Source organism: Nannobrachium achirus, assembly GCF_963921795.1.
Source record: "Nannobrachium achirus genome assembly, chromosome: 7".
NCBI classification, from domain to species: Eukaryota; Metazoa; Chordata; class Actinopteri; order Myctophiformes; family Myctophidae; genus Nannobrachium; species Nannobrachium achirus.
In genome coordinates this window covers 36,987,878-37,006,395 of record NC_137816.1, presented here as the reverse complement: position 1 = coordinate 37,006,395, position 18,518 = coordinate 36,987,878, and the positions used below count along the sequence as shown (strand labels likewise).

At 40.5% G+C, this 18,518-nt stretch overlaps 1 protein-coding gene across 1 annotated transcript in view; it reads right to left on the bottom strand.

The window, feature by feature from the left end:
• tub (TUB bipartite transcription factor) overlaps positions 1-18,518 on the bottom strand; it is a gene marked incomplete at both ends in the record, with an annotated part of 53,209 nt that overhangs the window by 13,350 nt on the left and 21,341 nt on the right. Inside the window, 2 exons of the mRNA XM_080729985.1 lie at positions 12,172-12,293; positions 15,023-15,181. Of these exons, the coding sequence (XP_080586111.1) occupies positions 12,172-12,293; positions 15,023-15,181 (281 nt within the window). The remainder of the gene's footprint in view (positions 1-12,171; positions 12,294-15,022; positions 15,182-18,518) is intronic.

The window sequence follows — 18,518 nt, the reverse complement described above, 5'->3', positions numbered from 1 at the left end:
ACTTTTTCACTGTCAGATTTCGTGAAAAGAATGTGACCATATTGGGAAACCAAAAGTTGATTCACTTTCAAGGATGTTGTCAAGTTTGCATTATGATGTGGCCTCACTGGCCTGGCCTAGGATCATAACCAAAAAGTGTTTTGGTTATGATGGTGAACTAGGTTACCATACAGATAAGCAGTTTGTTAGCCTGATAAACATTCACAACATCTGCAATACACAGTTGCCTCTAGAAGTGTATTTGGACACAAAGACTTATGATGTAATATAATGTGTGGTGCTACTCAGGTCCAGCTTAATTCACAGGCTTTAGGGCAGTGGTTCTCAAACTTTTTCATGTCAAGGACCCCCAAATTGATAGATATTTGGCAACGGACCCCCATCCGAAAATGTTTTTTTTTGTGCCAAGGACGGGGACTGCCCAGAAGAGAAGATTTGTGTAAAAGACGACTGGACAATTAAAACTAAGTAACAGCAGCGAATTACTGTCCGGGGGCTGCTGAAAGTAGTGCTAAATCGGTGCCAAAAAGTGTGAAGGGAAGATTTGCAGCAGCAAACACTCCCCCCTGGCTGATGATGAAACACTATCCCGGTGGGCACACAGAACTACCTCATTAGGCAGTTTGGCACGGGAACTGGCAGAACCACTAAATTGGGAAGGGGGATTTTTTTAAATAAAAAGTGACTCTTGTCGAAAGGTTTTTGTGACTATATTTTAATATCAGCCTTAAAGGGATTTTTCACTTTCAAAAAAACTTTTGGTCATTTTATCGTCTAATCAGGCTTATATGAATACCCTGAACAGTTTTTAATTTGCTTGATTCAATATTTAGATATTTGATGTAAATGACATCAGTCTTCCTCCTCCAGGAAGGGGGCCCCATACACACTCATTGTAACTTCAGACTCCATTTTAACCATGATAGATAGATTAAAAACACCCATTATCTTTTTCTGGTGACTCATAATACCCTCCTGAGCAGGCCGTGTTTTTTTATTTTTATAACTTCTTTCTTTTTTTTAAATACATCTTTATTGTATTTAAAATTTAAAAATAATTATTAAAAATGAATGAAATTAGTGTTTTTAATGAATCTATCATGTTTAAAATGGAGTTTGAAGTTACAATGGGTGTGTATGGGGAGGCGTCCTGCAGGAGGAGGGCCTGGTAACATTTACATCAAATATCGAAATATTTAATCAAGCATAGGCCTATTAAAAACTACCGGTATTCAGGGTGTTCACAAAAGCCTGATTAGACAATAAAATGTTTTTTTGAAAGTGAAATATCCCTTTACGGCCGGGCTACACCAAGCCTTTTTACGCGCGTCAGTGCGTATGCGGGGCATGCGCGTCAGTGCGTATGCGGGGCATGCGCGGCGCGCGTATGCGCATTTTGGAAAGATCCAATATATATAAATTCAACCGGCACATGGATAGCGCAAAACACGGATACACATTCCCTAAAAATAGGATCGGTTCTATATTGTGCGTGCGCGTATGCGTTTTTTGTACACAAACTCCAATGGTCTCCCGCACATACTCCCTCCTTGGTGTAGCCAGGGGCTTTTCGCACACGCACAGACAGCGCACGCATACGTGCGCGTTTTCTGGTGTAGTCCGGCCGTCAAGGCTTTACACTTATTTTCAAACCACAGTCATACTGTCAAAGAGCATCCTGATGGCAGCAACAGCGGCATGTAGTGGCATTCACACTATGACATTCCAGTTGCAGAGTAACCACAGTTGGTAGGACGTACTGTGGACATTGCGGCGGTGTTTATCTTCTTATACAACGTTCTATCTTATTGTTACCCAACAATGGCACAGTCTTGCTGTGTTATCAACTGCCATATCCATTTTCACTACCGGAATAACAAACGGCTCACTAAAGGAGTGAGCTTTTTCAGCTGTCCAACTTGGAAGCAAAACTATGGAGCTCCATTTAAATAACTTTTTAAATGCCATTTACTTGCCTTTGCCATCCATCCATGGAAATAAAGATACAATACTATTCAGGTCCATTTCCATTGTGGTCCTTGACTCCTTGGTCTTATGAAGAATGAATTTAGAATGCTAAAGGTCAGGACTTTTCATGCAGTGCAATCATTTACTCCCTTACTCTCAAGTTATTTAAGTCTCACAGTAAAATACAGTCTTTCCTTGCTGTCCATACAGGTAGTTTACTGGAAATGTCGATACATTACACACTCAAATTGTGCCAGGCCAGCAGTTGTTTGTTATTGGTACCATTATATATATAGAGAGAGAGACTGCTACATGTATGTACTGTAGTTTATGAATTTGTATGGTAGTATTGTAAAATTGAAGTTGACTCAATAGAAAGGGCATACTCTTGGCTATATGAATTTGATGTTGACCTTGCCCCCAATAATACTTATTTTGTAGCCAACAAACAACAAATAAGCCAAAAATAAATAAATACATAATAATATCATGCACAGTTTGCTGGAATATGCATAGGATTTGTACAGCTCAACCCATTGCTGAGACAATTCCAGTTGTCTCATTCAATGTCATTTCAACTATGCTTGCACCTCATGGTTCACTTACATCTCAATATCACTCAAATCAAACTACAGAGTACTTCTCAAAACAAATTGATACGACTACTACTAGGTCTCTCCCCCAGGATGCGCCTTCTCCCAATCTCCCAGCTCAATTTGCTAGTCTGGGTTCAAGGTAGAAGACAGATTGCAACACCTCTCAATGGGTCTGATCTTTAAGGTACTCAAGAGGATCAGTGGCCAGATCAAACTACTTCTCTAGAGTGAGTGCAGCCCATGGGCATAACACCAGAAGGAGCGCTTCTGACGCTCCGTTCCTCCAAAATTCGGCTCAAACACGGGGGAAAATGCATTCTACTATGCTGCCACCAAAATGTGGAATGACCTACCAAAACCCATAACTAAACTAATTGCCCACACTAGAGAGGTGGTCAGTCACACCGTCTCCATTGCGTGTATCCGTCCGTGACTCTGTGTATGCGTGTGTGTCTGTATAGTAGCCTGAGAACCGCTGGGTGACCAGAGAGGTGCTGTTGAGCAGCCTTGAATTGTGCATGCACACACACACGCACACACGCACGCACGCACGCACGCACGCACGCACGCACGCACGCACGCACGCACGCACGCACGCACGCACACACACACACACACACACACACACACACACACACACACACACACACACACACACACACACACACACACACACGAACACACACACACACACACACACACACACACACACAGCCTTGAAATTGACCGCTCAGTTCACACTGGTGTGATACTTTTCTATTGATTACTTATCCCATGGAGACTTCCATCTGGAATCAATGGGGGTATTTATTATAATCAAATTATTGGCTTAGGAATGCAACACAAATTTTTTCCATGGGGTGAGTAATCATTAGGAGAAAAAAAAGTCATTTTGGGGGTGAACTACTCCTTTAATCCCAAAGCATGTGTGTCCTTGAATCGCATGCTGCTTTGTGTACCACACTTTTGATAGATAATAGGACAAGGGATATCTTTTTGGAACACCAAACAGAGAACCATGACAACAGAATCCCCATAAGTGACAGTTACATCTTCTGTACCAGATTTAGCAGCATGTATCTAATCCAATTCTGTCAGCCTGTACCTTTTCATCATACTGTACAAACAACGTCTTGTTTCTGTCTTTGGACTGGTATTGACTGTGTTCATTGCGAACAAATTGTCAAGCTTGACTTTTGTCCAGAACACTAATAATATTGTATGCGTCAATCAAAACTGTTTGTGTACAGCAGTGATATTCAACTGGCGGCCAGCGGGCCAGATCCGGCCCCAGCTGAGCTTTCTTGTGGCCCCTGGAACACATTCCATAGTACAATGTGAACATAAATTAACAAAAATTATGATTACATGGTTGGTTGAACAGAATGACGTGTGAATATTTTTCATAACCGTTAACCAAAGCTTGTTAAAGGAGAATTTCGGGGGAAAACGACCTAAAAAGTATGTTTTTGGTCATCAAAATGATGTTCTTTTTTCAAAAGAAGCAATACCGTAAATCCTCAAATAATATCCTGTACTCAATTAAAAACCTAGCCCCGTTTAATTTCTGGGTTTGTCAATGAAAAAGCCATTAAAAGCTGGGGTTCAAATATTAGCCTCTAGAGGGCGATGTTCACTATGATAGCGGTCCTGACTCCTGACCTGCAAGTGACCTCAAAGTACTTCTGTGTGCACTGTATGACAGCAACATCACAGAGAATAGACGCTTAGCTGCTAGGAGATGTAGCCACAATGTTCAGATAGATTACAGGGGTCCAGGAACCCCGCGGACCCCCTGTGGACCGTCGTGGACCCCTGTGGATCCCCGCATTTAATGCGTGACGGGAACACAACCCTGTGATTGAGGCAATAGGACGATACATTTTCGTGTCTGTCTGTCGTTATGCTTTGCAATTGCACAGTTGTGACTTGTAGTCATTAGAATGTGTTCTGAGGGCAGCATTAAGTCATATCTGCTTAATTTGCACTGTTCATTTGTTTTCATGTAAGCCCAAGCTGCAATAATGTTATTGTGGGAAATACCAATAGGCCTACATCTTTTTGTTATTTGCAGCTGGAAAATAACCAGTGTTCACCTGTAACTGCACAGTTAATTTCATACAGTAGGCTACTTGATTTCAATAAATGCACCCAGTACATTTTACTGGATTCAAACTGACAAAATGTTGATTTATTCATTCTGATATTTTTGAAAAATAGGAATATAGGCCTTATTCCTTCTTATACAAGCCTCCTTTCAATAAAAGCCTGGTGCCCGCTACTCTTGAGACAAATAAAAGCCCAGGTTTCTATAAGAGGATTTACGGTATATTCCATTTTGGATCGCATGTTCTACCTGACCAGGTCTCCATACAGGACCGCTGCGTTGAATTGTTAATCCAGTTATTTATCTCGCTTGAAAGTACATTTTTCACTACATGCCTGTGGCATACAATGCCTAGAGACACAGAAGAAGTTGCAAGCACTCAAGGAATTTCCTTTTCAAATGTTTTATTTACCTCTATGGACAGGAGCAAACATACGGGTTTCGACCTTAGTCTTCGTCAGCGTTTGTCAATGCCTAGAGCCTGTAGCCATTGTTTGTTTACATCCAGCTCCGCCATTATTGCCGTAAGGCCTTGAACTTTGAACTCCCGTTGAAATCTCGCCTCTCGCGGGACTTCCGTTGTAATGCAAGCGAAAGGGCTCCGTAAGTCCCACCAGAGACGAGATTTCAACGGGAGTTCACAGCTTTACGGAAATAATGGCGGAGCTGGATGTAAGCAAACAATGGATACAGGCTCTAGGCATTATATGCCACAAGCGTGTAGTGAAGAATGCACTTTCGAGCAAGATAAATAACCGGTTATATTGCTTCTTTTGAGAAATCAACTGCTGGACCATCATTTTGATGTCCGAAAAGATACTTTTAAAAAGTAGGAAAGACGCTTTTCCCAGAAATTCTCCTTTAATGGTTAACCAACCAATAAGATTGTGGTACTCAGGGCCCACTATTTCTTAGATTTGAGTGGCTTTCAGATCAATCAATTGTTCCCTTGTTACAACTTTTACATCCCCATCAAGATTCATTCATCCTCAAGACCTCAACCCTGGGCTTAATGATGGTCTAGCTCTCCACTATATTTTCCTCAATATCCAAATCAAAGCCTGTGCATTATGAAGGACTGGCACAGAAATGATTCTATCAAACATCAAAAGGCATGAATGCAGTATGACGCAGGCCCTAATAAGTTACCTTAACGAAGAGTATGTCCATTGTTGTGTCCTATACACAATTATACCTCCCCTGAAACCCAATGACCATTTCACATTAGCCAACCTAAATAACTGCCTTGCTGACATCAGATGTTGGAAGGCACAAAATGTTCTCCAATTAACACTTTGCAAGCCACGGGGAGCCCCTTAATATTAAAACCGGAATATACCGGACATCTGAGCAAGGAGTCTCAGCCGCGCCGTCTTTTACCGTACTGGGTCATTAAAAAACGAAATAAATGATTTTTATCCGAAAATCGGCGATCGTCTAACCTTCCCTAGTCACCACTCGTCCATCGATAGCGCATGGCTCGTCTGACATGAAGCAGAAGTGACGTCAGGTCCATTCCTTCTAGAGGCTCCCAGCAGCCGTCCGTTTACTGTTTAGATGATAACATTAGCATAGCTGGAGTGCTAAGGGCTAAGCTAGCCAAAATGGTCACATCGACTGTTCAGTCATTCTTGGATTATATGCGCACGGATCGCGCACGCGAAACGCACAGGGAGACGATGCCTCGGCCAAAACTGCCACTCTATCCCAATGGAGATCCAGATAATCACGGTGAGCTAACAACCTGAAAATTTAGCTACCGTTGGTGCCTGTTGAGATTGGCAGATTTCACCCAGGTTTTTTCATCTCACTCACGTCACTTTGTCTGCTGACCTCACTCAGCAACGAAATAAAAACAAAAAACAAAAAGAAAACAATTCACAGGAGGCAAGCAGTGATCACCCCATGATGTGCACTGCAATGTAGTTTCAAATGCACTACATTGCAGGTGCTTTTTTGAGAGTCAAAAACTCAAAAAGAAGAAGACACTTGTGACGTGTGTGATCTTGGCAGGTTGCCCTAGAAAATGTGCCAATCTCAACAGGCACCAATTCGGTAGTGCTTCGGTCCACTCCAGTCCATTACACAGATCAAGAATGACCTGGGCAAGCTCTCTGCATTTGTCAAGCCCCATGCCAAAAATCTCAGGGTGTTTTCCGCCTCCGCCTTTAAATTAGACAAACAAGTAAATGCCATAGTCAAAACCAGTTTCTTTCAACTCCGCTTTCATCTCCAAAATCAAACCATTTCTCTCTCCACATCACCTAGAAATAGTCATTCATGCACTTATATCATCCCGATTTGATTATTGCAACTGCCTCCATACTGGAATCAGCCAATCATCCCTGTCCCGTCTCCAACTGGTCCAAAATGCTGTGGCCAGCCTCCTGACTGGCACCAGGAGGAGAGACCACATTACTCCCATTCTGGCATCTCTCCACTGGCTACCTGTGCGGTACAGAATACATTTCAAGATCCTCCTCTTCGTTTACAAAGCCCTAAACGGACTGACCCCTCCCTACATCACTGAACTCCTGTCTTATCCCAGGTCAGCAGATAGGGGGACACTTGCCGTCCTGTCATCTAATGCTCAACCTTTTCAGGCCGCGACCCCCCAAATAATCATATTTTAACTGGGGACCCCCAGCCAAGAGTTGAGGCATTACATTTTGTATTACACGCTTCTATTGTTAGGCTGTATTGCGTGGCTGGTATCGTTCGGTTTCGTTCCCGCCCCATGGGCACTACATAAACTTTGCTTCATTAGAAAGATCTATTGATAGTAAGTAAGAAACAAAAAGTTCTCCGCGTGTCACTTGCACAATCTTTGTCACCAGCCAGAAATGTGTTTAATGGGAATAACACAAAAAACGAAAATCTTGTGCTGCTGTTTTTGCTTGTAAAATTTGCTATATTGATTTTGGAAACACAAAATATTTCTCAAATGTCATAAATACATCTACCTAACATCTGAAACAAGTATTGGTGCCTTAGTATACTCATATGCAAATTTAGATCATGTAATGTAGCAAATTTGTTGAAGGAAACGCTTCAATGTAAGTGATTGTCAGTGACTTGGTAAAGTAAGTAAACTTGGTGTCTATTTCATGGTTTCACATCAAGAGAAACTCAATGGAATACTTATCATCATGATTGGGTGTGTCTGGATCTTTAATTTACATATTTCCAAGATGGACGCCACCCGAAAATGAGCTTTACTATGACTTTTACAATGACAGCTGGCTGTTATGACAAAAGCAATATGAACACATTTTGGTCAGATTCTATCAAGAGTTGTGGGGATGATTGCGGAGAAAAATCAGAGAAAACGTACATACAGCTAAATGTATCTTAAAGATGACATTTTTAATTCATCACATTGCTGAACCACCTATTCCCAAGTGTTTCTTGTCAGCAAGCAAAGACAGACAGAAGTCCAGGTCTCCTGATCACTGGGAAGTTGGAGATTCTAGAGACGTCATCAGATGGCCTGGCTGAAGACCTTTTACTTGTGTGGCACCTACTGTAGGTAGAATAGCTTCCAACATCACAGTTGCCGAATTCTCCTCCAGATGCAGAAGCTGGTTTACCTGGCTTTTCAGCATTCTGTGTAAACTTTCACCCACATGCTAGCATTATTGGCTACCTTCCACTCATCCCAGCATCGCCAACTGATCCTTCTGTCCTCAGAAAAGAGATGAAACGACTCTTAACTACATAAGTACACCATTATCACCAAAATGAGTTTGGCAATGTAGTCCTTCCACCAAGCTCACAACTACTGAACATGAAGGCTATTTGCAAGATTATCAGGGATGCAGGGGCAGATGATCTGCTTGTTGCAGCAAGTCTTTGTCGAGAAGGAACTGTCAAGAAGATGTTTGTTGAAAAGACATAATACTACCAAACTGTACATGCCCTCAAAGTCCTGTTTGAAAAAGAGATAACTGTCAGAAGTTAAAAATGACGAGGCATCCAGAGATGGCAGTCCTAGGAGATCAGCTGCTACTTTTCAGGAATCATTCAATGGGCAATCAACTGCAGTCCTCTGGGCAAACTTCCTGGAGTGTCAGATATTCTCCAAAGGTTTATCTACTACAAGCGGGAAGGTGACTGGACAGGACATCTCTGTGAATCAGCAAGAATGTTACCCTACCTCACTTTAGTAGGCCACTACAAGTACGGGCAGCAATCTTTACCTTTGTATTTGCCTTAGATGAAGAAATTACCAGAAACAGCTTCAGAGGTACATGAAGCACTGATGGCAGGTGTATTTGTTGGCTGACGAGCAGATGGCAGCCACAACAGAAGTGTTTCTTTTGACATGCTACTGGAACAGACATATAATGCTGATGCCAAGGAAGCAAGCGTTCTGGATGGCATTACACTCAGCCCTGTCTCTGCAGAGCTCAAGTCTATGCTCCACCTCCACCCCACCACATCATCCTTGCTCAACATATCTACAGGACAGTGTGCTGATTCCACAGTCAAGTGTTTTGCATGTTGTTCACTATAGTTGAAGACAAGCAAACCTGTACAGTATGTCTGCAAGACTGTCTTGTACTGATTTATTTCAGTGCCAGAACAGGTCGGAAACGGAGTGCCAGAACTGTGAGAATGTTTCAAAAGAAACAAGCTTTATGGGATGATGACTCTGATTAAACAAGGGCCATTCATCACCATGCTGGCTTTTGGTGGAGATTTATGTCGAAATATATTTTTTGCCACGGACATACTAAATGAGTGGACAATAATATCTATCAGAAACACATAGAAGAGCAAGCCCTGAATTACCATAACATGTGTGTAACTCTGAGAACCATTTGGTTCCATTTGTACAATCTCAGAGTTAAGGGCGTACTAGTACTGGTTGGACTCCTAATAATGCCAAAATGTCACAATGTCATAGATATTCTGAAGAAAACCTGTCGACTTCGAATTCATTAATTGGGTCTTATGATCAAAAACAAGACATTATAAGATATAAGATCAGCCACTGACACATTTTGTCCTTAGTACAGACATATTGATGACCCCTGGATGAACGTGATAGGGATGAGTAATATACGCACCGTGTCAGCACGTGAAATTAGCTAAATACTTGTTTTATTTCAAGATTTGCTTATGCAATACATACATGTGGGAGGAAAAAGCTTAACATTTGCTGTATTTTGTCACAGCACAGCCTTACGTTTACTTATGCTGCCAACATTTGTATGCGTTTTTTGTTTTGGTTGGGGGGTAGTCTCGCGTAGCCAGACAACTATTCCACAATCTCCGAATGCTATATAGAGTCTGGAACGGCAGCTCCCGAACGGCGAGTATCAGAAGTAGCCAGTGCTGCAATGAACTGTAGTCCCATTGGAAACATAACAGAAACACATTAGCTCAGACAAAGTCATTTGAGCGGCCTATTCTTGTTATGGGTGTATAGTTTAAGAAAACGTTTGAAAACATCATGGAGGTAACACCAACAACACCAGAGAAAGACGAAATAACGCCCCCAGTAATATTGAAAGGAGACATAACGCTTCCAGAGTAGGACATGTTATTGCTGCTGCACCAAGGGAGCGGTTGCGTCACATCCGCTTTATCTCGCACTCATCGTTTCTATTTCCGTTTGCCAGACTGTATGCCGGGAGCATTTGCCCAAATCGCGGAGGCAACAGTCTGGCCTCGCGAGACTAGTTGGGGGGTGTCTTGATGTAGCCTGCAAATGACAGATGTTGGGACACTCTGTGGTACTTAAATACACATTTTATACCTGACATGACCTTTTGTGCATTTATTATAGTCTTGTCCATTTTGGGATTTTTTCCAATTTAGGGGGGTGTGATAGCAGTTTGATTGATTTTCATCCATTTCTGGCCAAGGTACCTTTCATTACACAGTTGGCTGTGAGATGTGTTATGTATGAGACATAAGCTTTTAGCTAAATTTACTATGTGTATGTTTAATTTTGCTGGGTGCCAATCACATACTGTACATTGAGGCGTTTTCTTCAACAAATTTGCTATATTTCGCGATCTAAATTCACATATGAGAATACAAAGGCACCAATACTTGTTTCAGATGTTAAGTAGATGTATTTATGACATTTGAGAAAGATTTTGTGTTGCCAAAATTAATATAGTACATTTTACAAGCAAAAACAGCAGCACAAGATTTTCATTTTTTTTGTTATTCACTTTTATATACAATTCTGGCTGGTGACAAAAGTCGTGCAGGTTTCGTGCGGAGAACTTTTAACCCAAAGTCCACAAGGGTATTGTCTATGCAAAAATGCATTGAATGAGTAGTGCCCAGACGTGGGAACGAAATTCATTTTTAAAGGACTTTTCCTTATAACGCAATACCGCCTATGTGAAAATAGCCGATCTACATGCTCACAACGCCTCACGTTGCGAGGTGTTGTGAGCATGTAGATCTGCTATTTTCACAATTTCTGACTCTAATATTTGACAATTTGGCGTTAAAAAGGCATTAAAAAGTCCTTAAATTGTCTATACACTAAAAGGTTATGTTGGTTTGTTTACTGTTGAGTGAGAAAACAATGTTGCACATTAAGTTAATCATCTTGGGGACCCCAAGTCTGGTTCGAATCCTTTAAAACCAGACTTAAAACACTTTTATTTTCACAAGCCTTTGAATCCCCCTTAACTGTGCACTTTATTGATAAGAGGCCTTTTACCCTGCTACTTTTAATGTTTTAATGTGAAGTACTGTTTGTACGTTGTCTATTTTTTATTAATGATTGCTTGTAATTATGTATTTTTGACCTGTGAAGCACGTTGGTACAATGTTTTTTTTTTTTTTATGTGCTATACAAATACATTTGATTTGATTTGATTTATAGCATACACAACAAACATCCATACAGTTAACCACAAACACGGTTGTGTGGCCCCCGAATTAAAGTCATTGTACAATTGTGGCCCCCTGCCTAATCTAGTTGAACACCCCTGGTGTACAGTAAGCTCTGCCCACTTCTTCACCATGACAAGCCTGGACTTGAAAGCACCGAGTGCCATGCTGCAAGCTTGGAGATCTGCTATTTTTGAAAAATCGTGAAAATGTGTGCAAGTCTTACAATATTTCAAATCCTTCTAAGGTTTTTTGAAAAAGCTATGTTTCTATGTCAGTGGTGCTCAAAATTTTTCATGTAAAGGACCCCCAAAATTATATGTATTTGGCCACGGACCCCCATCTAAAATATTCAGTTCCAGGGACCCCCCAGAAGCAAAAATTGAGTTACAAATGTTCGCTAAAAAAAATACATATATTCAAAGATTTGCACACATTTTCACAACTTTTCAAAAATAGCAGATCTACAAGCTCACAGCACGGCACTCGATGCCACGCTGTGAGCTTGTATATCTGCTATGTTTCAATAGCCAAAGTATAAAATAATTAAGGCCCCTCCACCTTGGGCCCTAGTAACTCAGCCCCACTTTCCCCCCCCCTTGTGACGCCCCTGACTGTGTGTAGTGTAGCTAGTACCTTGCAGGACTTCCTGCTGGTGGCAGAGCCTGGTCTGGTGTTGCTGTTGAGCTGGGAGGAACTGGAACTCATTTCATCTTCATCATCCTCTTCCTCGTCAAAATTCATACTGCTAGAGATACCTTCAGAAACAAAAGGGACAGAGTTGCCATTGGAATATCAATATTACACTGTAAACGTACATGCATACATCCTGAAATATATTGTCAATGCATTTTTTTTATTACTTTTACTTTTCTTTACTCTATTGATTCCCCAGTTGCTATATTATGGACCTTGCGCTCTTCACATACTACCGGTACTTATATATACTGTGTGTGTGTGTGTATGTGTGTGTGTGTGTGTGTGTGTGTGTGTGTGTGTGTGCGTGTGCGTGTGTGTGTGTGTGTGTGTGTGTGTGTGTATGTATATATAATATATAACGTACATTTTAGAATAGTAAGTAGATGATCTAATAGTGCCTCATAAATTGGTTATAACAGCTTACTATTTGGAACTATGACACAAATTATGGCATACTGTACATAATGGTAAGAATCTAATAGAGATTAGGCCTACAGCAATGATCAGGTTTGCTGTATGCTAGTTGTTAGTGTGTACACGAATGTTTCTAGGTTGCATGTTACGTATATTATGGATCTGACATATTGTCGATTTATTTTCTAGTAATGACTGTCTTCCTTGTCAGATTGAATTTGTCATGTATTATTCTTGCAGAATAGGAAACTCTCTGATGTGAGAGCAATTAGCAAACTATTCCACAATCTCTGAATGCTACAGTACATAGTCTGGAATTACGCCTCCCAAAAGCAGAGCACAGAAGCGGTTCGTCATTTCCATTACAAAATAAAAAAATACATAATTGTTAAAATATATCTTTGAATTTCCATTTCAGCTAGCTATATGTTTCAACTAAATGATTTACATTTGGACAAAAATATTAATTCATAATAAATGTAAGTGACTGCAAAGAAGAAACGGAACGGAAGTGTGCTTTACCCCCGTATAATTTTCAGAGCTGTTTAAACTGTTAAGGCGGAAGGAAGAAATTTGTGTGAGCCAACAGTCTGGCTCAGGAGACTAATAATGTGCAAGGCACTATGGACTTTCAACCTAGCTTCCCTCTTTTAGACATGCTATTATAAAGGAAGACTTTCAAAAACATTTTCCAAAATGTTCAAAAACAGCTATAAAATAGGCGATCTCCAAGCTATTATTGTTAGCTTGTAGGATATTAGGCTATTTAAAATATTTTTTGCAGACCGTCTGGTTAAAGGTATATTCAGTGATTGTATTTCATTCAAATAAAAATATAATTGGTAAATTTTTCATTCATTCTCCTCACTAGAATGTGTGCTGACCATATAAGGACTACCACCATGGCCCGTGTTTACGAGCATAGCAAGATTCGGTTTTCAGAGGTGGACAGCCAGTCCTCGACCAATCAGGGTAGAGTATGGCAGTAGTTATGTTATATGATGTTTAGTTATGATGGTCAAAATAAAAGTTTTGAGAACCACAGTCACTCTGAATTAAGAACGTCTGCTAAATGTCTAGATTGTAAACTGAACTCATAAAATGCCACAGTCTCGTAGTAAATCAGTATCATACATATCCTGAAGCTGGAGACGTAGGCCTTTGGGTCTAATGATCAAACCGAGAACATTATAATGGTGTAAAAATCTATAAAAAACGAAACATTTCCACGCTGTAAGGCCAGTAAGGGACAAGATGACCCCCGGCCACTTTCATTATCACTGAATACACCTTTAAAGGTGATACACCATGCATTTAAAAAGTATTTATGTCATATTGTTTATGTCCCAAAAACGTTTTTCAAAAAGGTTTGAGGCTAAATTACCACTCCTGAATAGAGAGCCTCTCTCATTTTTGAATGGCTCTCAGAGCATTTTCAGCTGCAGTACCACCTTTGGCCTGAACTGCGCCACTCCCCCCAAAATCCTTTTGAAAAACATTTTTTTTTTTTTTTTGATTTTTTTTTTTTTTTTTTAAATATTTTTTTGAAAAAAAAAAATCATTTAAAAACGGCCGATGATGACGTCATCATCGGCAGCAAATCTGGATAGCCTGTTTTGAGAACCCGTGGGATGCTTCTAACCTTCGCCTTCTCAAAACCAGAGAAAGACACAACGGTCAGAAATGGGACTTTGTGAGGATAGAAGGTGCTAGTGGGACCCCAAAAAAAGGTTTTAAAATAGGAAAAGTGAAATTTCATGGTGTATCACCTTTAATGCTGATGTGTAATTGGAATATCCTGCTTTTACATCGTATCGTTGCCGTCAGGGCAGAAAACTTTCATAAATGCCATACTTAGTCATACTTCAGTGTCAGAAATACCAAAAATAGCTGATCTAATGCAAGCTCACAACGTTGTGAGCATGTAGATCTGCTATTATTTTAAGTGAAAGTGAAAGTCTGTGGGTTTTATAAATATTGAAAAAGTAATAAACAAGAGCTTGTGACTAAATAATAACTATTGGATCAACGGAACACTAGTTCTTTTTGCATTTTCTTAGGGTTTCTTAGGAAACATTTTCGGACGTACAAGGTTTCCACCTGACAGTGATGATACATGTACATTTATATGGTCACTGTCGGGCAGAAACCTTGTATCTCCAAGTTTCAAATGTGTGTGTTTTTTCGTAAAGTAAAGCCCTGCCTCATCATACAAGAGATACAAAACTAGTGAAAACAGCGATGCGAGGCGTTGTGTGCTTGTAGATCGGCTGTTTTCACTAGTTTCGTTCATTTTTAAAATGGTAAATACAAAACGAACGGTTTTGGACATACAATGTTTCCACCCGACAACAACGCTATACGATCGTGCTACCTTTCTTCAGCATGGTGACTCGCAGGTCCTGTTTGCTCTGGGATTGAGTGCAGCTCATCACCACAGAGTCTCCCTCGCTGTCCGACGTGGTTGAATGGCCCACGGTGAGGATCTGGATGTGACTGTCCTCCAGATGGGACGTGGAGCCATCCATCCCTGCTGACACACAGGGGTGGAAGGCAACTAGAGTAAGGACATTTACTCAACTACTGTACTTAAAGAGGCCCCACCATGAATTTCACATTTTTCATTTTTGTCTTGTTTTTTGGTCTTCCCATGGTGTCTCTCCCCCCCCCCCATGCTATGTCACAGGGGGCTCATTACCTTTTGGCCCCCCTCGGGAAAGGGGCGGTACTTTTTGGAAGGCTATATTCTATTGAGACTATATATATATATACATATATATGTGAGGTGGAACCATGAGGTTAAGTGGTACTAAAATTGGAACGATACAGAGAAGATTACGATTGACATGGTTCTCATCGTGGTTCTCTATTATTCTCTGTATCGTTCCAATTTTAGCCCAAAGACAGCGCCCGTTGCCAACAAAGGGCATTTAGGTATTGCATCTGAAACGGCTTGGAATTAGAGACAGACAGAACATGACATTTCAATATCCGAGTGGTTGTTTAGGCTAAAACCGGTATAAAAACGCATTATGGACCAATATTTATATAAAATATATATTTTGAAAAGCATGGTGGGGCCCCTTTAAGTACATGTTTGAATTTAATACATACTTTTATTTTACAAAGAGGAGTATTTAAACTTTTCGTTCTTTAGAACTTCTACTCCACAAGAACTCAAAGACAAATATTGTAACTGTTCACTCCACTACAGTTGTTTTACTTGTTTGACACCAACTAGTTCGATTTAGTCATTAACCGCTTTAGATAATTATTACAAAACATACATTAAATCTCAGAGGGTGGCTCCAGGCCCAGGCCCATGGTTCCAAGAGCTATCTGGGCTTAGTCATTCATGTCAATTGTTGTGTGTATATGCACTGAAAATGGGTTGAGATGAAGCCAGGTGAGTATGCCCTTTGCGTGTAGCCTATGCTGTCTGCCAGCCAGTCAGTGTATCTGCCGGTGGAGTGGGGGCCCTTTTACAAGTCTGTGCCCAGGGGCCCATTGCCTCATAATCCACCTATGTTTAAGCCCTATTTCAAGGGTCTTCAACAGGGGGGTCCTCAGAGTTACTACAGGGGGTCCTCCAAATCTTTGTGCGATAGAAACTTTTTTCTCCTTTTTTATATTAATCACACGAACCCTAGCATATTCAGAGAACCTTTTCCAAAAATAGCAGATCTACAAGCTCACAACGTTCTGAGCTTGTAGATCGGCTATTTTTGGAAAAGAGGTTTGGTGTATAGGGAAAAAGAACACACTAAGTACAGAGTGAAAGGTCAAGTTTATTAAGTTTATTAATTGATGGTTCAAGTGGTTAAATATCTGAAAACACAAATTGACATGAATCCAAAAAACATTGATGATCGTGCTGTCAAATAATGAATCTATGAGAAGGTTGGTTCATCTCTCACTCAACTAAGGGGTCCTCGGCCTGAAAACGTTGAAGACCCCTGCCCTATTTTATACTTCGCTATTCAAAAATAGAATTACATGCTCACAAGGTGATATACTGTATAATACACAGTAGTCCACTGTGTATTTGCGGCGTTACAGCATCAGTTTCATGTCTGTTATTTATGCTCTGGGATTTTTTTCATAGTTCTTCTGGCACCCTCTGTTCCTTTGTCATTCAATTAGCTGTTGTAACAAGGAAGAACATAATGTCCCCGCCGCTGCATCAAGCACTCAAGCACAGCGTTACTATAGGACTGAAGTGGTCAAGCCATTACGACTTCAAAGCCACCCTGCAGACCTTCTCCTAATAGAAACACATGGTATTAAATCAGATGTGCTTGTTTGTGCATGCCCAGCACAAACGTATCTTACAATTTAATGCAGGTAATCTCTGAACGTACGTACGTATGTACGTTTTCTCTGCTGACATTTTCAAGAACCATCGATCCCAGTGATATGGCCATATATGGCTGCTACAGATGTGCCGTTTCAAATCTTCAATATTTACTGCTCTTTTCCTGAAAATATCCTGCAATTGCATTTTTACCACCGGTTTCTTTACCTGTTTTGCCTTTACAATTTTTATGGAGAATGAAGCGTATTTTTTTACAGAAACTCGCAAATGGCAAGAAACCACTCCATTCCCATCGAAAAGCAGAATCCACCTTCTTAGTAGATTTGAACTTTGAAGTCAGAGAAGGTCATAAAAATAGCAAAAATCAAACCTCGGTTCGAAGTGAAGAGGTGAACTTTTATTCTATGTGTTCTAGAGTTATGAACTCTGTGATCTATACTTTCTTTATATTCTGAATGAATGAATGATTTTATCTGGAGGGCCGAATTGTCATGTGAAGCTTGACCAATCCTCAAAGTATCCAATCATCAGACCGGGACGGACACTACACACATATTCTGGACGTACGGGACAGATAAACCCTGTTAATTCTGGACTGAAATGACCATATATGGACATGAGGTGACAGACATTTTGTTTTTGATAAAACCTGTTCATTCTGGACTGAAATGACCATATGGACATGGGACACACATTTTGTTTTTGATAAAACCTGTTCATTCTGGACTGAAATGACCATATATGGACATGGGACACACAAAGCCACTCCTTGGAAGCGGCTTTCACCGCTTCAAAAATAGCTGATCTACAAGCTCAATGTCCTGAAAATCCCCTGAAAATCTACTGTCTTGCTAATGGCAGGACGTGTGAAGTTTTTAAATGGCACATCTGTATATACTGATAATATCAGAATCTTCATTATGAGCATAAACGGGACAAGGACAGACAGACATAGAGATCAGATGATCTCCATATATGGGCACGGTTACAATGGGTACAGTGACAACGGGTATAATGGCTAGAGGGCATGCATTCCCTATTTGCATCGTTCCCAACTCGTTCCTGAGTAGCCCGGAGCCCAACGGGCACCTGTCCAGTATATAACAATTTCTGAGAGAATGCTTGAATGCCTGGAAGTCATTTAAGTAGCGACAGAGTAGGGCTGGGCAATTAACGTATTCTTTTTTAAACCAATATTTAGTACCAATAACCTAATCGAATAATCTAAAAGAACATTTTTTTTTCTTAAATCAATGAATCGACACGCTAAACATTTTTAACGACTAAATCGATAAGTAGGATACCATTTAACCCTGTATTCTACTTTGTTGTACAACATTTCCAAAAATAGGGGATCTACAAGCTTACAACGCATTACAATGTGACACGCTGTAGGTAGGTACTTTATTCATCACAGAGGGGAAATTAAGGTGTAAATCAGCTATTTTTACCAATTATTTTATATAATTCTTCATTAATCATAATCGAGGCAATTAAGGTTTGCAATAATTAACAGATTATAAATTAGGCTTTATACTTTATACAGTTGACGTCG